The sequence below is a fragment of the Condylura cristata genome, unplaced genomic scaffold (assembly GCF_000260355.1).
Source record: "Condylura cristata isolate star-nosed mole 26May11 unplaced genomic scaffold, ConCri1.0 scaffold00022, whole genome shotgun sequence".
Taxonomy (NCBI): Eukaryota; Metazoa; Chordata; class Mammalia; order Eulipotyphla; family Talpidae; genus Condylura; species Condylura cristata.
The window spans coordinates 27,582,315-27,603,947 of record NW_004567123.1 but is presented as its reverse complement, the minus strand read 5'-3'; the positions used below and the strand labels follow the sequence as shown (position 1 = coordinate 27,603,947).

Sequence of the window (21,633 nt, the reverse complement as noted above, 5' to 3'; positions counted from 1 at the left end):
TTTTGATTAAAGTAAGTAAACCCCATGCATGACATGTATAATAGGCATATCTAAAATAAAATGCTATGGAAGGTAAAAAAAAAAAAGCAAAACAGCTATATCAGGAAAATAAAAAGCAGAAGTAGCAAAATTAATAAAAAAGGAAGTATAGTTCAGGGAAAAAAGCATCAATGAGACAAAGAGGGGCACTTCAGTTAATAAATGAGATGTATACTCTACTAAGAAGAAATGGCAGACATAATTTTTTTTTAAATATTTATTTATATATGTATACAGAGTTGGGGTACAGGCCAGGGGTCCAAGGGCCATGAAAGGATTTACCAGAGAAAGAGTGGGGAGCAGAACAGGCCGACTGACGAAGTACACAGCTGAGGGAAGCAGCCGGCGGGTCAGGAGAGGTCTGCCGCGACATGTGGGTCATCTCCGGGGCTGGGGATTGAACTCATGCTGAAGTGGCTTTAGCTTCTTAGTGCTGTGCTTTAACCTGCTGCGCCACCAGGGAGGGCCCTCCAGACATAAACTTTTATGTAGATTGAGGAACCACAGTAATATGAAGGCCAAAAAACTATTAGAAGTACCAAAATGATTTTTTTCAACCATAAAGAGACATTAACATAATTTCAAAAATGGAAAGGGATATGGATGTGGTTTACCCAATTGACCTTTCTGGTCTGTTCCAATGTTTCTTTTTTTCCTTTAAGATTTATTTATTCATACAAGAACTGGGGTACAGGCTAGAGGTGCTGGGGGAGAGAAGCTTCACCAGAGACAGAGTGGGGAGCAGAACAGGTGCATCTTCTGAAATACACTGCTGAGGGGAGCAGAGGGCAAGACAGGATAGGTGTGCTGCACCACGTGGGTCACCTCCCTGGCCGGGGATTGAACTCATGCTGCAGTGGCTGCAGACAGCTTCCTAGTGCTGCACCTTAATCCACTATGCCACCAGGGAGGGCATGTCCCAATGTTCAGGCCTCTCCTGTCTCCCCTTTCTCCCCTCAGCAATTTTGGTTAATCCACTGTTCTGCTCCCCACTCTGTCTTTGGTGAATCCTCTTACCCCCTTGCACCTCTGTCCTGTACCCCAGTTCTTGTCTGAATAAATAATTTTTTTAAAAAGAGTAGATATTCTTTTCAACATCCATGGTATGCTTGAAAAATATGACTGTGTATTAGCAATGTAGAAAGTCCCAAACTTTTCAAAAGGTAGAAAGGACAGAGACCACCTATTTATTCACAGATAAACAGAGAGGAAGACTGAGCAGAAAAAAATGGGAGTTGCAGATGATCCTACATACTTGGACACTTTAAGAGTCATCTTCTAAATAACTTGCAGAATAAAAGAAGAAATGACAACCAAAATTACAGACAATGAGAATATTGCCTGCTAAAACCCATGAGAGGAACACACTGAGCACTTACAACTTTTACCTAAATGGATTTATTCCAAGACAAAATCAATGAACTTGGCATCCACTGAAGAACCTAGCAACAGAAGAACAAATATCAACCATTAAGTCCCCAGCAGAAAGTAATCAAATAGAAAACACATTTTAGATAAACAGAAGGAAGAGCTGGCCTTTCTTGCAAAAATAGTAAACTGCTGACAAGGAAAAAAAAGAGGATGTTCAGAAGGATTGAAAAAGGTACTGATTCTTGGCAAGTCGTTGAGAATTACAGGAACTCTCATATGAAAGGTTAATTTTCATAAACGTTTACTGTTTCCATCTTAATTCTGCATTCAAATCTTCTAAATCAATCTTAGCTTTCTTTCTTTGCTGGGTTCATTGGCTTCTGAAAGAAGTGGGTTGAACATTTCCTCCTCAATTGTGATTTTCGCAATTTTTCTTCTATTTCTGTCCATTTTGCTTCAGATATTATAAATTCATCATTATCACATCTTGGGGTATGTTCCTTTCCTCATGAGAGCATCCTGCTTCACCCCAGTTAATGCTTACTACGAGGTCTTTGGGCGACATTCTGACTCCTCCTTTCCATTGCTCACAATGACGTGGTGTAGAAAAGGCAGGAGACTCCCTGTGGGGGCCCGAACAGGGCTGGGGCCGTCTGACCTCCCTCCCAAGCTGGCCCCATCTGCAGGCCACGTGAGAAAGGCCCCTGCAGCAGAGCACGAAGTGGGGACTGAGCCTGGAGAGGGAGGGTTCCCGAGGACCCTGTTCCAGAGCTGAGAGGCCTGTTCCTGGCGCCCTACGGAAGGTGGGAGGATGGCCAGCAGGCAGGGCAGGAGGGGCTGAGACAGACACACGCACCTGGTGAACGAGGCCTGCAAGGTGTCCTGGCTGAGTTCGGGGGAGCCAGCGTAAAGGAAGGTGGCCAAAGGCATCCTCGGGGCCCAATCAAGATGGCCGCCTGAGAGGGCGTGGCCGGCCGAGGAGGCCTGAGGCGGCAAAGGTTCCTAGCCGCTGAGCAGGTCACCCAGAGGCGGGCTGCAGAGGACCCCCAGTTCAGGGGGGCCCATGGCAGGGCATCAGCACAGTGGCTCTGACCCTGCTGCTTTAACCCCTCACCCTGCCGGGTCTGACTTTCCAGCGGCAGCAGAAGGCTTGCAGTGAGGGGAGGTGGCCGCAGTGAGGGGAGGTGGCCGCAGTGAGGGGAGGTGGCCGCAGTGAGGGGAGGTGGCCGCGCTGCCCAGCCGCACAGGAGACAAGGGCGCGGCCAGCCTCTTCAGTACTTGCAGAGTCCAGTGGCCGGGTGACCGGAGGGTGAGCAGCCACACCTCAGGTTGACACAGGACGCCTATGTTCCAAGTGCTTTTACAGATTTCAAATATTTTTCCAAGAAAAAAAACTTGAAGAATCTCGTTAATACATAGTTAGCACATAATCCTTTTTTGTTTGTTTCATTTGTGTGTGTGAGGGAGGGGTTGTTCTTTTATCTGAGGAGAGAATTCTGGCTTTGGAGTGAGACCATGGGGGGGGGGTTTCCAGTCCTGCCACTGACTTGCTAAGGGGCCTTTGGTAATGACCCCACTGCCTCCTCCTCCCTGTCTTCATCTACGACACCCCCTCACTGCTGAAAGGAAGACACAGGGACACAAGTGGGAGAAGGCAGGAGCAGGCAGTCACCATGAGCCTCTCCCCTCCCCTGAAGAAGGGAAACCCGCAGGTGGTGAGTAGAGCAGGTGTGACCAGCTTCCGTTTCAGACGTGAGGAAACGAGGTTCAAAAAGTCAAAACAGACCACAGGGATAGACTTAGAGGGTATAAGACTAGGTGACTTAAGTCCAAAGGAGGACAAATACCTTATATGGTTCACTTGTTGGTGGGTGAATGAACAAATAAAATGAAGGAAAAGACAAATAAAACAAAGACAGAAAGAAACCCTTGGTCAGAGACAACCCAGTGATGGTTATGGGAGGGCGGGGCAGGAGGCCGCTGGCTGTGAGGATGGTGACTGGACTGCAGGGGTGGGCATGGGGGGCTAGAGGTGCCAGGTGAGAAACTGCACACCTGAAACCTATACAGTGTTGTAAACTAATGTTACCTGAGTTTAAAAGAAACAAAAAAGGAAAAATGTGTCCTCTGAAATCATGAGGGCACATTTACGGTCACAAGGACAAAACCATTCTCTGGGGTTACCACTCACCCTCCCTCTTACACACACATGAATCCTCGTCAGCCAGGAGGACGCTGGTTTACGCCTCTGGAAATTTCTAATAGTGCTTTCTTTTCCCTTGAAAACTGTCCTGATTTGGACAAGAAGTAATATGGCCGCCCTACCGCCTACCATGTTCACATAAACAACATCCCACGCCCCCAGGACACCCCCGCCAAAGGACAGCCACTCCAGCCAGTGTTTCCTGATAGTATTTCCCAACAAGGAAAATAGCATCTTATCCAAACCTGAAACCCCGTAACTGCACAGGACATCCAGTGTTAGAACTTCGTGTCATGTGTACAGTGATTTTATGAATTCAGTGGGGACTGAAATGCAATTTTGCCAGGCTTGTCTGTGTCCATAATGACCAAGTCAAATTAATCATCCTGGATAATACTCCTGTGTCACCTGTCCCAGAGACGTTTAATAGAATCTTTCTGATTCATGTCTCGCAGCACATCAGACCTGGAGTATGGCTTCACTTCTGAAAATCAGCACAATTATGCCTTCTTGTTGGGCTATCATTTCCTGGAGGAAAAATGCTTCTTAAAGAAAGAAAGAAATAGAAGTCTGCGCCATATATAAATGGAGCGGGAGTGAAAAGGCCATCCTGTTAAAATTAAATGTGGATTCTGAAGGAAGTGAGGGTGGGAATGGAATGTAATAGCATCTTAAGCCTCTATTTACAGGCAGAACTTTCAAGCCGTGGCCACAGGGTGGAGGCGGACATATAATACCCTCCCTCGTATAATACCCTCCCTCGGTGGTCCTAACCATGAAAAGCTTGGATGGGAGACGACAGAGGCATCATAGTGGGACTCATTAGACACGAGTCTTATTTATTACAGTGGTATCTGGGAGCACACATGATATTAGCTGCATGTTTTCGCTCAGGAAGTTATAAGTGGCTCCAAGATTCAGGTCTTCTATACCAAGACACCTGCAGTGCAGGAGGTTCTAGAAAAGCCAGCAATTAATGGTCAGGTTGGCTTCTTTAAGAGGAAGCAATTTTAATAGCACTTAAGCAAGACTGGGGATAACCTGGGGTCACAGCATTCAAAGGGAGGGGGGGATACTGAGCACCCAGTTTACAGGTAAGGAGGCCCACGTTTCAAGTAAGCTGTGGACTTTTGTTTATTTTAATGACATTTTTATAACCATGTCTCCTCTTTGACACCTTCCCGGCATGTCCTAGAGGAGAGGTCGGCAAAATTTTTGGCTGTTTTGGCAAGGGCCAAAGGTTCAAATAATAAATATTTTGGTTTTGTGGGTCACAGAGTTTCTGTCAGAACTGTTCGCCTCTGCTGCTGTAGTGCTAAAGTTGCCATGGCCCATATTTAAACTGACAAGCGTAGCTGTGTCCTAATAAAGCTTTATTGACAAACAACAAGTGAAGGGCCAGATTTGAGCCATGAGCATGGTTTGCTGACTCCTGTCCCAGAGATGGTTTTTCTTTCCCCATAGAATTTTGCCACCTAATATGTGATATAGTTGCTTATTCCCTTCATTAGAATGTAAATTTCCCTGTTTGGTCACTGACATATCCCAAGGGCCAAGGACAGCGCCTTACATGAAGGAACACACGAATGAATGAGAATCGGAGAACATCACACACATGCAGTCAGCACTCAGTAAATCTTATTTTAATCAGTGAATCTTATCTTAATGAGCAAGTGCACAGAGGATGGCCTGCTACTGTAGATGACCTACTTCTACATCATATTATACTCTGTGAAGTCACCAAAGGTCTCAAGCAGCCACAGAGAGGCTGTTCAGCAAAAAGTCATTCAAATTTCACATGTAAGGGTCTCTTGCTTCCCTGTCCGCGTCTTGGAAACCATTCTCCCTTAATGGTTAGAGTCCCAGCTTTGCCACCGACAGATTGTGTGAGCCTGGGAAAGTCTCTGCCCCATGCTGAGCCTCAGTTATACTGCCTATGAAAAGAGACAATCAGACCAAGTGATTTTTAAACCCAGATTTAATTCATATATGTGCCACTGGCTTGCAGGCACACGGGCAGACATGAGGCAGTGCTGGTTTTTAAATGATGAGTGGGCTCCCCAGTTGTTTCTGTGTTAAAATAGCTTCTGGAAAAAAAAATGTCTATTTGCAGTTTTTTTTCTTCCATTTCTACCTTTTGAAAACTACAGAAATAGCATCGCCTAAAAATGTGCCAAGCCAGCTGCCTGCGGACGAGGCTCCAAGGAGCTCTGAGACGGGCTTGTATGAATGTTCTGAGGCGCCTGACAGCAGGCTGAGCAGAGAAGCCCCAGTTTATGCTGCTCCAGGAACAGGGCCCTGCTCAGGCCCATCCAAGGCTTCCTACACTCAGAGCAGGGTCCCAGAATCTGCCTGGCATTCAAGGCCTCCCAGACAGATCCTGCAGCTGCACAAGACACAATGGGCTCACGAGAGCCCCCTCGATTCTGCATGCTACCCACATGACCGGGGTATGTAGAATCTCTGCTCAGACCATTATCCCTGCAAGTATCAGCTGTTCTTTCTGCCTTCCCAGATGATGGCATCAAGGACTGGGTCACCTGCTCTGAGAAGAATGGAGCAGAGTCCCCTCCTATATTCTGGATCCCTTGCTCCTGTTAATATGCCCCCAATGTCCCATTAGGGATCTACAACCCAGAGTTCATCCATTTTCCTAAGGTTTGTTGAGTTCTTCTCTCTAGGACCCTGGAGTTAGCGGTAGAAAGGTATCTCAAGCCATCCATCCTCATGTTAGTCTGTCCTGCTTCTCTGTTGCTTTGGTCAAATAGTAATAATAGCATCAAGAATTTACATAGTACAGACCATGTGCCAAGTCCATCCCTCTCTGTGTACTTCTCATGCATGAGTTTATCAGTCTTCACAACTACATAAGATAGATGTTATTACTGTATCTACTTCACAGAGAAAAAAACAAGGGCAATGAAATGTGAAATGTGCAGAAGTCACAGGACAGGAAAAGATGAAGCTGGACTGCAACTCCAAAGTGATGGTGATGGGGAGGAGGCAGAACAAGGGAGAGTTTATGCAGCACAACTACAATCCCTAACCACAGCCTACCCACCCACCTCTCAGGTCAGGCCAGCACAGCAAGTCACTGAAAGTAGCACATATCAACTAGAAAATTCCTGAGTCATACAGAGAACTCTGCTTTGCTTTCTTGAGGGGACTTCAAAGAGGAAGCTCCCGCTCCACAATGCCAAGCAAGCCTTTGGCAAAACCCTCCCTCCTTTTCCCTCTCTATCGCCACCTCCTGGTCTGGTCCCTCACCTTGAGGACACGCACCCAGCATCCCCAGGCGCCTTCCTGGACAGAGCTTGGGGCCCTGTGGGGGGTTAATCACAGATCCTGGGGGTCTGTCTTGATGACCAGAAAAAAAAAATGCATGTCTGTGGTCCCTGGTGTCTGCCACACATGAGGGTTTCTGGGCTCACCTCAGTCAGCATCCCCCCACCCCCAGGTCCACACAGAAATATTCACATTAAACTAGAGCTGCCAGACATTTTCCAAACTCCTTCACCGTTTGCTTCTTTTCACTAAACTGCAAATTCTAACCAAAACAATCAGAAAAACAGTATCAAACTCCTTACCTTACATCCACTTAATCAGTTCTCATAACTAATTTATACCCACCCCACTAGTCGAACTAAGCTATTTATGGAAACTGCATTCAGTTCTGGTTTTCTTAACTAATCTACAAGGTAGGTATTCAAGGCTTCGTTTTACAGAGGTGGAAATGGAAGCCCAGAGAGGTTAAGCGACTTGGTCAAGGTCACACAGCACAAACAAGAAAGGAGTAGGAGCCACACAGGCTGGAGGACTCCGAGCCTGGAGAGCGACCACCTCCCGCCTAGATGATCCGAGCCTGGAGAGCGACCACCTCCTGCCTAATGATTGTCTCCCTCCAAGTAACAGCCTTTGGGAGTGTATGTGAGATGCACAGATTGGCTGTCTGGGCTAGAGAAGGCCTTGGGATGTTACTGAGAAGCGAATCAAGGAGGCTTGGCAGACCCAGGTGTTCCCCCAGCACGGGGCTAGCAAGGGGTGGGGTTAGAGATGATCAGGAGGCATCTTTGAGGTTGTTATTTGGGAATGGGCACATTTTAGAAGCAAGACAGCGCTAATAACATCTTTGCAGTTTCAACCCTTAACATAATTTGATTTGCACTGGATGAAACAGATGACTGGTCTCCCCTTTGCTCCCATATCTGATGCAGCACTTAACTCTGGCGTCCACTGTGGTCAGGGTGGGCGACCTGGACAAACTCTTGAAAATCAGTTTTTCATGCTGATCAAGCCTTTGCCATGTACCAACAATGATAAGAACTTTGGGCACAAATGCCCTTATTTACCTCTCCCCAACCACACTGAGGAACTTCTAAAGACAAAGTTGAGGCTCAGATAAGTTGGCTGACTTATCTAAGGACTCCCAGACATGAAATGGCAAGACTGGACATGAGCCCAGGACTGACATTGCCCTCATCGCCCTCCTGGTCAACAGCTTCTCTCCACTGTCACCAGGGTCAGCAGAAAGCTCACTTGGAGCCACTAGTCTCCATCTCCCAGGCTCCCTACAGCACTGGGGGGACTAAGCCAGGTGGGGGAAGTCCCATGTAAGCCTCAGACCGCGGTAGAGGCGGCCGATCCCTTGGCTAGAAGACATGAGCTAGAGTGTCCTTCAAACACAGCCATTCAACTCCCATTCCCAGAAGCAAAACAGGGCTCAGAGAAGGCAACTGACCTGCCAAGGCACACAGTGACAGAGGCTTAAAGAGCTGCCAGACCCAGGCTGTGACCTCCCAGAAGCTGAGAACCCAGCGCCACTCTGGAAAGCTCCCATTTGTCAGCCAGGGGAGCTTGTAGTGAGCACCAAAGGAGACAAAGACCCAGGCCTCACTGAGTGGCTGGGAGTGGGAGGGGGTGCTGGCTGGAGGAAACCCCCCTATAACTGCATTTCCAAGCCACCACCGTTGCCTCTTCCAGGCCATCAGCTTCCTGACCATCTCCCATTGTTCCTGTGCCATTGAGAGCAAGTGAACATTTCCTGGGATTCAATTTCTCTCATAATAGTTGGAAGGAAACAAACCCAGAAGTTGTAAACATTCACTGCATTGTATGAAAATGTCTTTAGGACAGGGGAGGTGTCATGGTTACAAACCCACCCCGATAAAGCCTGTGTCCTCAAATACCTGAACACCCCACCGCCAGCAACCCAGAGCTTAAGAGAAATCCTGTCAGCAACAGGATCTTTCTCTCAGTGCAAACCAGAGCGATGGGTCCATTTTCCCAGCACCTGTTCAGGGCTGATGTGGGAAAACTGAGGGCGGATTGACAGACACTCAGTCCTGTGGCTACACACCGGATGGGGGCACTTTCCCTCGTATTCTATCCCCAGCTGCGAAATGATATTAAATTTCATCAGATTTGAACAAAATCTATGGTGTTGAAATGGTTTCCTTTAAGGTCCCTCATATTTATTCAGAATTCATGAATCATGTTCCGATAACACAACCATAATTATTTTAAAGCGTGATGTTTGTGGCTTTAATAGGAAATGCTTGCAAAGGGCCTTTTCTCCTTGATTGTAATCTTAGCAGTAATCGCCACGTTCCCTTCCCTGCACCACAGCAGGCAGAACACCATTTCATTTCAATATGAATCGCGAGCTCTTCACTGGGTTTTAATTAAAGCAATAAAAGTCCAGGGGCCTTTGCCCTTTACCACAGCCAGAAGCCACAATCACCAAGCCTAGAATCTGAAATGTCAGCAGTGACCATCCTGGCTCCTAAGCATTTGCTGGCAAGTATTTTTGTTTGTTTCCCCCCGCCCCCCCAAAAAAAACCCAGCCACCTGTCTGTGTCTCCCCATCTATAAAATGGAACAACAGCAACTACCTGATGGGAAACACTTAGTGGCAGTCTGAACCCACGCTAGTGCACAGTGTGGGGTCATCATCATTATCACCGTTATTTAGGGCTGGAAAAAATCAACAGGCGCTCTGCACGCACGCACGGTCCGCACAAGGAGACGAGACTCAGGTCAGACTCATACAGCTGAGGGGGATTCAGCAGAGCTGAGCTTGGCAGTCGGCGCTCCTGGCTCGCTCTGGGTCCTACACTGCCCCCTGCTGGACGGAGGCGGCACCTTCAAGGCCGCAGGGATGGTGCCAGAACAGCGGTTCTGAGCTCACCCGCTCCGGGTCGCTGGAGGGGCTGCCAGGTGTACCCACCGGAGACTTATTTGGCAAGTGGTAAGGAAACCTGGCATTTCTTGTTGATGGAGGAAGGCGGCTGCGCCGAGGCAGTGGCGTTTGGAATCTGCTGATTCCAAGTGCTTCTTGCCTGTCTGAGTCTAGTGTGCTTGCGACCCGGGAGGTGTCCAGATTTGGGACTATCGGACCCGGGAACTCCACTCCCGCAGGCGTTCTCCAGTTCTGCCAGTCGACCTAGGGAGGGCCACTGATGGCGTGCCCTCTCTGCTCCGTGTCTCGCTCTCGCGCGCGCACACACACACTGTTAGTTCTCACAGATCCACCCAGACTTACTTTAATGAAATACAAGCAAAATAGTAGCATATATTCTCCCTGCTTTATTTACTTACTTGTTTATTTATCTTGCCCAAATGGTAACCCATGGTAGTTACTGCTCTCCACATAGTGTTTTTCAGTAAATAATGTGCCTCTATCACTCCAGTTTTCTCATTCCTTCTTTACAGCCACACAGGAGATAGACATACACTATTTACTGGTCCGAGTTCGGCTGCTTCCAATCTTTCCCATTATAAACAATACCGACATGAATAATCTTGAGTGTGCCATTTCTTACGTGGGCAAATATATCTGGAGGATACATTTCCAGGAATGGCTGGGTTAAGGGTCCGTGCACTTGAATTTTGGTAGATGCTGTTGATTTGCCCTCTGCAGAAGCTACACCAGCTGATTCTGACTATGGCCACATCAGGGGGTGGTGTTACCCCACAGGCACCCAGGGATTCTGCAAGCCTGTAAATCCCTGCTAATCTGATAGATGAAAACGGTGGTTTTTATTTTGCTGCTCTTAGGAACTACTTTTTAGCATCTTGTCATACATGTAAGATCCATGTGTCTTTCTTTCTCTGTAAACTGTTGCTTTATCTCTCCTACCCACCCTCTCCCCCCCATCAGGGAATGGGTTGACTTCTATGAGCTCCCTATGCATTAGGGAGATTAGTCCTTTGTCTACGCTATAAGTTGAAAATATTCTTGTCCAATTTTTCATCTGCCTTTTGACTTTGCTTGTGTAGTTTTGACCACATGGAAGTTGTTTTTCATTTTAATGTATAGTCCAATGTTTGTCTTTTCTTCATCATAGAAATGTCTTTCCACTCCAGAGTTGCATAGTAGACCTTAATGATTTTTTGCTGGGACCTTTATGGTTTTCTTAAATACACTGAAATCTCTGATTTATTTAAAATATAATTTTTGAGGGGCAACCCTAGTGGCCTAAGGGTTAAGTCTCAGCACTATCACCACTACAACCTGGCCAGGGAGCTGCCCCACAGGGCACAGCAGACCTCTCCTGCCTCCCCGCTGCTCCCCTCAGCAGTGTATTTCAGAAGATCTGCCTGTTCTGCTCCCCACTGTCTCTGGTGAATCCTCTCAACCCCTGAACCTCTGGCCTGCTATTCAAAAAATAAAAATTTTAAAATAAAATATAACCTTTGGTAGGAAAGGAGTGGTGTATGCAACCCCATTTTCCCTCCGATCACCTCCAACCTTCTTGAGCTGCTCTAACCTTGGCCTCCCAGCTCTGAGTTCTCTCCCACTTCTGTGTCCAGCTACTCCACAGTCTCCTTCCTTCCTCTCTACTTTGCTTTCAAATGCTGGAGCTCAGCATTTGGGGTCATTCATCCTCTCAGGTTTTGACACCACAGGCCAAGTCCCATGTTGTGCCACTGTCTACCTACCGGGCATCTCTGCTTGGATGCACCAGATGTAACAAGCCCAAGTCTGACCTCATCAACCCTGCAGCTCCCAGGAACCCAGAGGGTCCCACAGGGCTGGGAACCCTCATGCTTGAAGCCTAAGAGTCGCCTTTCACTCCTCCACGTCTCTCTTCCTTCATCAACCCACCAACTTGACTTCCAAAGCCCACCTCAGCTCCACCCGCTTCTTTCCATCCCTCTCCTTCTGCTACCACCTACGACAACATCACTCTTGGCTTGGCCTATGACCACACCCCCCATTTGATCTCCCTGAATCCACGCTTGTCTTGGCAAACTTTTCAACTACAAATCTGATCACGTCACTCAAACGCCACACCCCCATGCTCTCACATGAGTTCTTCCAATAGCTCTTAAGACAACGTCCAAAATCATTAATAGGAGTAGTTTTTCAAGCTGAGACAATAAAGACCCTCTACCAGAGGCAGGAAGGCTGCAATGAGGCGGTGACATGCACAGTGCCCCCCAAAGAGCAAAGGGGGTGTTGGGTAAATATGACAGAGCTCCCAGCAGAGGAACTGTTACAGGGCACCCCAGTGTGAACTGGGCTGCCTTTCCGTGGGTCCTCCCTCACCCATTGTGCACTTAAAATTTAGTTGTACTGCAGGCACACACAAAAGGGTCAATAATGGGTTTATTTACAAAAGGGGAAAGGAAAAGGAACAACCCAGGGAAAGAGAGAGAGGTACAAGGTAACTAGAATATCTTAGTGGCTCCGCTGACTTGGAGCTTTGGTAACAAACTAACTGATAGGCCCCAGAGCCACTGCATGAGCCAGAGAGAACTAAAGAAAATGGCGCCCTATTTATCCCCCAAAGTCCCAGAATGCCTGCTTAGCTCCGCCCTTGGTTCCTCGCAGTTTCTCCCTGGTGCTGCTGGGAGTTGTAGTTTCCAATCACTAGAGGAGGGGGTGGAGTCCACAGGATTCTGCAGAGTTCCTTTAGGACATTCGTCCCCTTAACAGAATCAGTGCATAGAGGCGCAGATGCACCTGAGCCCGTAGAGGGAGCCAAAGCATGACCCTGGTCATGAACACAAAAAAATTAGCTAGTTTTAGCCAAATCTGGGACTTTACATGCTATCTTGGGTTCAAATCCCTTGAAGAAGAGCCTGAGACGGGGGTTCCATAAGAGTGACAGATTGAGAACTGACTAGGAGAAGGGAGGGGAGGAAAGTGACGGGGCAGGACTAAGCAAGGATGTGGTCACAGGATCAGCTGGGGCTCTACAGGCGCTTGACTCCCGTGGCTGCAGAGCTGGTCCCCAACTGAGACAAGCAAGGCACCTGCCTTCCAAACCGCCCCTCACATACTTTCCCACATCCCAGTGCCCAGCTGGCGAGTCCAGTTCCCCAGAAAAGACCCAGCCTGAGTCCTTAGCAGCCAACACTTGCCATAGCTGGCCTGTGGGTGCCCTGGCCCAGGCCAGAATCTGAGTGGCACTGAAGAACGCACACCTTCTCCTGCAATAGGGAGGCAAACGATACCCTCCCTCTAGGTCAGAAGTGGCGATAACTGGCCTGCAGGCACTGGCTGGAATGTGGAAGAGCTGGGACTTGAAGCTAAGTCAACTGAGTCCAAAGACCAAAACCTTTCATCCTCACCCTCATCCCTGGAAGAGGCAGCCTCTTCCCGAGTCACATAACCAGGAAATACTGATCCCGGGCAGGGTGTGCTCTCTCTCAGCAGGAAGAGCTGGTGTCTCACTAGCCCTCCACCCCCAGAAGCTGCTGAGAGGCCAGAAGTCATGCGTGAGGGCTGGTCTCAGCCCACCCAGGCGAGTCTGGAACAAAGAAATGTCAGGCCCAGGGAGAAAAGCAATCATAGGCATGAAGGCAGCGACACAGGAGTTTTGTGGAGACTCGCAAACATTGAAAGAGTGGAGCATGTGTTTGCAAAAGAAACTTCACACCCGTAAGAACTGGTCTGAAAGTTTTCAAAAAGGGTCTTCAGACTTGGAAGCCCCATGTCCCTGGGAGCCTCTGTCTCAGCTGCAGTTCCTAACTAAAGAGGGAGTTTCAGGACAAGCGTTACCTTAACGAGCAGGTTTCTAACATGATAGAAACCTGTGTGGGGTCTACAGGGAATTCTGCAGGCCCAGTTTGATGGCGCCACTTAGGGGGCTCCAAGCATTCCTGACCCTTCAGAGAGAGGACAGCAGTGGCCGGGGCCCTGAGCATCTGGAAGCAAACGTCTTCCAGCATTGGCCTCCGATTCAGGTCCAGAGTTTTGCACATAGTAGGTGCCATCAACACCTGCAACAGGTCGGCTTGTGTTTGGTTGTGCTCATAAAATGTATTTCAAGCCGTTTTGTATGTTTGTCCTCTGAAACCTGCACTGAAACCTTTAGCAAGTGGACTGGGCCAGGCTTTGTGCCCCCGGGGGGCAGTCAATAAGGAGCCCCATTCCTGCCCTCACAGAGGTCACAGTTAGTATGGAAGTCAGATGTCAGCCAAGCATCACACAGCTAGGCAGAGGACCACAAACACCACAACTGAGAAGGACGCGGCCACACGAGAGCAAATCGCGGTGTGGGCACGGGTCCCCCCAAGTCCCTCTTCCCGTCTTGGTCAAAGCACGTTGCCAGCGGGACCTGAGCCAGAACCAGCCCCACCGCAGTGTGGCGCCAGTGCCAGGGGTCGGTGTGTTAACAAAATCACTTAAAGATTGCAAAGGGGCTCATGATAAGCCCTTAAGACATTTTGGGGGTAAGCTCTGGTTTCCTGACAGCTCCATTTCCTAGCTGATGGCGGACAGTTGAATCCCTCAGTGGACTCCCAAAACGAGCCTTCCCAGACGCTGGGTGTGGCTCCCCAGCGATTGCAGATTGACACATGCCCAGGCCCTGCAAAGCCCCCAACTGCGCCCTCATTGCGCCCCCACAGTCACGGGAGAGGTAAGGGGAGTGGCCCAGTCCCAGCACGAGCACCCTGCGGTGGCAAGGGGGGAGGGTGCAGTGCCCTGCACCAGCACTTCCACACCCACCGGGACTCTGACAGGGCCCAGGGCCCCCGGGGGCCACAGGCCTAGGCCCCCACGCCAGGCCCACAGGGTCCTGTGAGCAACAAGCACTTAGAGGGGGTTTGTTTCCCAAGCTGGAGGAAGCGGCCCAACCACCTAGCTTGGATGGCATAGCTGGGGGCAGGGGGTTGGGGGGATGAGCTCCAGGTACAGGCCTGGGGAGCTCATGCTCCCCAAGTCTTTGGCAACTATGAAATTCTTTGGCTGTCCACCCAGCACCCCAAGCAGCTACTACCCTGCAAGCACAGTGTCTTAGAAACAACTGTCTGCCATGAGGACCGCCCGGCGTGAGCGTCTGCCGTGAGGACCCTTGATCTCAGACACTGGGCCCTCAATGGAAGATCTGATTCCCGTCGGCATCTAGAACTCCGAGAGCTGGGCTCAGCGCCCTTCACCACCCAGGAGGGCCACACAGGAGCCCCTGCTTCCCTCCTTTTATGCCGCATCCACCACCCTCCCCGGCGGCATCGAAAGGCAGGAGAACCTTGCTGCCTATGTAGGTCCGTGCCAGTGGCAGCGAGAGGCAGGCGGCACCAGAGGACATATGCATCTCTACTCAGCAGGCTGGGAATTCCTCCTGTGTGCATGAGGCATGTGGCAACACCACTCAAGTTGTATCTGGGTCCAGTGATGCCCAGTGGAAACCAAGAGAGGCAGGTGTGAGGTCTACAGGGAATTCTGCAGGCCCAGTTTGACGGCGCCACTTAGGGGGCTCCAAGCATTCCTGACCCTTCAGAGAGAGGACAGCAGTGGCCGGGGCCCTGGCTCTCACCTCCCCACCCCACCCCAGGCGCCCAAGGCCAGACCCCACTCAGGGAGGAGCGGGCACCCACCTGGCTGGATGGCAGGAGCTCTGGGTTTCCGTCACTCATCCCCACGTAGCCACTGTCACCATCAAACTGGAACAGACAAAGAGAGAAGCAGCCTGAGAACCAGTGGTCAAGAAGGCCCCGGGAGAGCAGCCCGAGGGGCAGGCAGAGGCCGCCCTCAGGGGCAGGACTTTGGGACCTGGACAAGCAGAGATCAAAGTCCTCATTTCCACGGGCTGCTTCTAAGGGGGACAGCACAGCCCTGGCTCTGTGGCCCTTGAGGGTGCAGGTGGGCGGCCTTGATCACACTTAGGATGGAGAGAGGGAAGCCTTTCTGTCCCTTGCACCTCATCCATGGAGGTAGCAGGCTGCTTCTCTGGTGCTGAGCTGCCTGTCCCCGGGAGTATGCAAGTCCATCTGTTGTCCAAATGACTTGGGGGTATCAGCCAGAGCTGGGATGATGGGGGGTCGGGGGCAGTGCCTTAGGGCCAACACAGCTGGGCCCTGCACATTCGCCTCTTAGGTCACCTCCAGCCCCAGGCAGTGAGGCCCGCGGTGGACACGAACAGGAGCCCCAGCCCTGTGTTCTAAGCAGCTGCCAAGTCTGATGCAGGGAGATTCCCCACAGCCGGCGTCAGGAATTGTGGGGGCAGTGAGAGCTTGGGACACTGGCTCCCCTTGTCCCTGATCTGTGAGCCCCTTGTCCTGAGCTGGTGTCTGAGCTTCCAGCAAATGGGGGTCAAGAAGATCCCATCTCCAGGGGCCGCTGCACTGGAACTTGAACTTGGCTCAGTTCCTTGTCCCGTCCCTTCAGCTAAGTGTCTCCCACCAGCATCCCAGAAGCAGAGCCTGAGGCAGGGTTGAGCGTGTGATGTTTGAGCTGAGCTCCTGGGAATCCCTGGGAGGACCACACAAGGCCTGGCTGTGCCCAGGGGCGCTCTGGGGCCCACGGAGCTAAGTCCCAGCATAAAGCAAAGATCTGTAAGTCAGGCACTGGCCATGGACCACCTTCGGGGAACAGTGGGAGCCCTTCCCCCCGGGTAGGGTGGCCCCCGCTTGGCCAAGGCCAGTTCCCTGGAGAAGCATGCCAGCTCTGAGCCATCAGCGGTCAGTGCTCACGGCAGAGGGGAGACGGCCACGCTGGCCGTCTGTCGGGGCCGGGGGCCACCAGTGGTAGCTGGCCATTTCGTTCCCACTGAAAGTTTATTCTTATATTCACGTCTCAAAATCCCCCAAGTGCAAAAAGCAACTCGGTGCCACGTCTCCCACCCACCCGCAGCGGCTCGGCGTCCGCCAGCTCTCTCTGTTTCCGTTCTAGACCATCCACACTCATCCATTTCACAGTTGTTTCTTCCACACCAATCACAGCTCACTCGACACACTTGTTTTGCACCTTATTTTCTCTTGGCAACACATTTTGGAAGTGTTTTCGGTCAGAACATACGTGTGGACAATTCTGTCTTCCGCTGCCTAGCGTTCCACAGCATGGATGTGACAGAGATATGTAACAGGCGCTTGAGACATTGCAGGTCTTCCACTATTTCAAAGTCACCCTATGAATGTTTTTGCTCAGCCATCATTTCACGCGGGTGTGAGTCTCTGCGGATGGGTCTGTGTCATCACTGGGTCCCACTGCGTGTGCACCTGTGTCACCCAGAGACCCCATGCAGGCTGTAAACACCCCGGCCATGCACAAGATGCCAGGTCACCCAGACCCTCTTCACCCAGATCTCCACCAACTCAGATGCCAGCCTCCTCCCTCGCGGGTTCTGAGAGACCCCAACGACCCCCGCCACTCTCAAGTCCCGTGCCCTGCTCCACCTTACTCGTGGCTCCACAGCCTCTGACCTCCCAGAAGTCTATATAAATGATCTGTTTACTATGTTGATGGCTTCCCTTACAAAAATGGAGTCTCCTAGGAGTCAGGGGTCTTAGTCTGTCTGCACACTGAAGCCCCCCATATCCCCACAATAGACCCCTGCCTACACTCCACAGTGCTGGGGGCTGAGTGGGTGGATAAATGCATGGATGAAGCAACCTCTACACCATTCACATTGTCCTTGACCAAGCCAGTCTTCCCATCAGGACTGGCAGCAGGATTGGCGATTCCACCCGAGTGCTTCCCAGCACGGACAGGTAAAATCCATCCCTGACTGCTGGCTCACCAAGAGTCAAGGCCATGCCATGTCGAGAGTCTGTGCACTGACCCTAAGTGTGAGGCTCCATCTGCACCACACTGTACTCAGAACCTCTGTTTCAAGACCTCCTTCAGAGGCCACCTCCTCCAGGAAGCCTGGTATGCTTTTACCTCCTTTGGCTGTCCTTTGTAGGGTAACAATGTACCCACATCTGCCTTCTTCCCAGAGTGGGAGCAATGCAGAGGCTATAACTATGCACTGGTCACTCCCAAGTCTTCCAGCATCTGGCACAGGCTAGCATCAGTATTAAGACGATGAGTTGAGTAGCTGCAAGTTTTCAACAATAACTCCTAGGTCCCCTTTGATGTGGCCACCATGGCCATATATCACTTGGTTAGAAGTAAACCTTTGAAAAAACACCTCATTTATAAAAACTTTCTAAAGGAAAATGGTGGGAAATGGAGGGGCACTCCAAGTAGGAGGGAGACTAAGTCTGACCAGGTGTTTGGAACAGCTTACAGACTAACAATAATCAAGCGGTATGGTATAGGCTAGAATCCAGGACCCTGGAGTAAAAGGAGCAGCGGGGAAGAGATCCAAAAAAGCCCCTGTGTAAGGGCCCACTGATGAAACGCCGGCTGGAAGGGACCCCCCGGGAAGGAGGGGCCCCCGGTTCCCCGCCCAAGCCCAACACAGTCTCAGCACAGAGCTGTGGAACGAATGAGCACTGGCCCCCAGCCGGACCCTGCTTCCGCAAAGATGTTGTCTAGTCTCAACAGCCAGCGAGGCAGCTATTAGTTCCCTGTTTAAAGCAAGGAATCAAAGGCCCAGAGTCCAAGGTCACAGGGTCTGGGCCAGGCTGCATGGGGTCATGGCTGCTCCTTTCTCTTTCCTGGTCCCTCCCACAGGTTCCAAGCTCCATGCCTGGGGGGCCAAGGCTCTGCTGCTTCCCGCTATTTGTACACACTTACCCAACAGTTAGCTCTGGATCTGGTACAGCTTTCGCTAAGTGGATAGACCGAGTTGAGGCCAGGAAAGGACGGTGGGACCCCACAAGGTCCCCAGGGCATGCCTCAGGCTTATTCATGACAGCTCGCTCCTGCTTTCAAGGAGGACTGGAGAAGTTGGTGGCAGTTCCCCAGGCCTGGGGCAGCCTCTGCTCAGTCACCCCACATCCCTCCCACGCCCCTCCCTAGGCCCTAGGCAGCACTGGGCTGGGGACCTGGCTGCTGAGCAGGGTGATGGGGGGATCTGTTCTCTGTCACTTCCGCCCAGGTTTCCACCGTGTAGTGCCTCAGAGGAGAAGGTGGGAGGGAGGGGACCTGCGGGCTCCGGGGCTTCTCCGGCTGGACCCTGCCTCCTCACTAGGGCCTGTTCTGGGGAAAAGAACTTGGAAGCCAAGGGAAGAAGTCTCTAAGGCAGGTGGGCACAGGCAAAGTTGAAAACACCCACGTCTACACCCCACACAGGGAAGGCTGTGTGTACCCCACACCCCACACAGGAATGTTGAGTGTACCCCACACAGGGAATGCTTTGTACACCACCGAGCACAGTGATGGGGTATCGCCACCAACCCAGGCCATGTCACATAGTGTGACAGTGGGGTTCTGGGGGAAGGGGGAGGTGCCAGGTTCCCTGCCCCGCCCAGGGGAGGGTGGAGCTGAGCAGGGAGGAGAAGAATCTGGAGACTCAAGAGGAAGGAAGCAGGCGGGAGCCAGACGGAGACCTGAGGGGCTCATGGAGCAGAGACAGGTGAAGAAGCTTTTCTAGTTTCTGGCCCTGGCCTGGGTGGCACAGACCTGGGTGAGAGACCCGTGGGAGGTGACTGTGGCAGTGCTTATCTTGATTTTGATGTTGCTCTTTCCCTCCCAGACTGGTCTGGACCTTTCTGACCCTTCTCTGGGTCCCCACCAGAAGGTGCTTTAGACTACGTCTGGCTTTCTGGCCTTGCTTTGGGCCAATCCCTTCTGGGTGGACTTTGACCCACAAGGGGAGGGGTCACTTTGGGGATTTGATTTAGAAACTATGATTCTTTGTCTTTTCTGTATTGCACACTCACTGTATTAAAGCTCCTTTCCATTAGAAGTCTTATCTGTCTTGTCTTGATGCAGCGGATGGCTGAACCTATTTAAAGCAGGCAGGTTTGGGGGTCCTGCGGTGCCCCCCACTCCCCGCCTATCACAACAAAACCTAGCTTTCAGGACGGCAGCAGTCACAGATGTTCCCCACACACAGGTAACAACCGACACAGGCCCACGTAGCCACGGCACAAGCCCAAGTGTGCACACATCACTGACTGTGAGAGCTGCCGGACGAGGCCTCCACCCTGTGACTCACCTGCACACACACAGCCCCCAGGGCGGAGTGTGGCGCACACAGGACAAGGCACAGGACTAAAATCCTGGCCCTGCTCCTGACTTATCCACCCTTCAAAAATTGTTCTTTAGAGCATCCACCTCTGTGTGCTTTAAAATGTGAGGGGAGGGTCGGGGTCCTCCCCAGGGGCGCAGCGGGTCAAAGCACAGCACTGAGAAGCTAAAGCCACTTGCTCATGAGTTCGATTCCCGCCTGCCCCGGAGGTGACCATAAGGCGCGGCAGACCTCTCCTGGCCCGCCTGCTGCTCCCTCAGCAGTGTACTTCATCAGTCTGCCTGTTCTGCTCCCCACTCTGTCTCTGGTGAGTCCTCTCACTGCCCCTCACCTCTGGCCTGTACCCCAGTTCTGTGTGCATAAATAAATCTTTTTTAAAAAAAAAATTAAGGGGGGAATTGTAAGGGATAACAACAGCCTAAGAATTTCCACAAACCGCCAGGAGAACATCCCCTTACCACTGACTGGAATAGATTAATTTTCCCCATTTCATATTCTAATTATAATTCCTTTTCCCATCGCCATCTTCAGTCCTCATTACAGCTGGAAGATTGTTCTGCAAAAGCCAGGCCTTCATCTTCTCTTCCCAAGAGTTTTGTCATGGAAATGAGTTTCGGAATCTGAAAGAACCCACATTTCTGCAAATCTCCAATGTGTGGGGATAACCCTTTCATGGCGGCCCCAGGGACTCTGCTCAGAGACCACTAAAGCAGCTCCCTCCACCCGTGGCACCGGAGTGACGCTCTCCTTAGCAGAGGGGCCCCGGCCGCTCCTGGCTAGGCCCTTTTTCTTTTTAAAGCAAAGCCAGCAGTAGACCGCCAAGGTAAAAGGCGAGAAAACTGGTCTTAGAAAACCAGATGCGGCCACCTCAGGCGAGGCCAAGTGCTGGGCACCTCAGTTTCCTCATTCTTATGACCCGCGGGACCTCTGAGTCACACTACACGTGATCTCAGCCAGGGCCGAGAACAATTCAGTCATAATCAGTATATTATGCAGGTTGAACAAATAAATAAGTATCTGTGGGTGGATGGATGTGTAAGGAAAAGGAAGAGAAGGAGTCAAACAGAGGTGAGGGGGAGGTGGGAGGGAGGGAGGGAGGAAGTGGTGGATGGGTGGGCGGATAGGTGGGTGGGTAATTAGAATAGTGGGTGGTGGGTGGGTGGCTGGGTGGATGGATGGATGAGTGGGTGGATGGGTGAATAGGTGGGTGGGTAGGCAATTAGTATAGTGGGTGGTGGATGGGTGGGTGGCTGGGTAGCTGGGTGGGTGGAGGGATGATGATACAGATCAATGCAGCTCAACAGAGATACAATTAGGGCCATCAATGCAAGCCTCATATGTGATACTTAGTTTTCTAGTTTAAAAAGTAAGTATAAATGGGTGAGATTAATTTAATGACATTTCATTTAACCCAACAGACTCATAATTATGATTTCAACATGTAATCAATAGGAAAATTATGAATGAAATGGCTTACTATTTTTGGTACTGTCTTTGAAATCTGTTGTGCATTTGGCCTTATTGAGACCTTCCAGTTCATCTCAATTTAGACTATCCACAGTTCAAACGTCAAAAGTTACATGTGACTGGTTGCCATAATGAATAAAGTAGGAACTAGTAGGGCTAGGTGAGATGAGAAGGTGGATTGTGGGTAGGACGATGATGGGTTGGAAGGAGGGATAGAAGATGGATGGATGGATGGGTGGG

At 50.7% G+C, this 21,633-nt stretch overlaps 1 protein-coding gene across 1 annotated transcript in view; it reads right to left on the bottom strand.

Moving 5' to 3' along the window:
• The window catches only part of TOX2 (TOX high mobility group box family member 2), a 62,198-nt gene that overhangs the window by 37,382 nt on the left and 3,183 nt on the right, over window positions 1-21,633 (bottom strand). Inside the window, exon 2 of the mRNA XM_012728463.1 lies at window positions 15,443-15,508. Within this exon, the coding sequence (XP_012583917.1) occupies window positions 15,443-15,508 (66 nt within the window). The remainder of the gene's footprint in view (window positions 1-15,442; window positions 15,509-21,633) is intronic.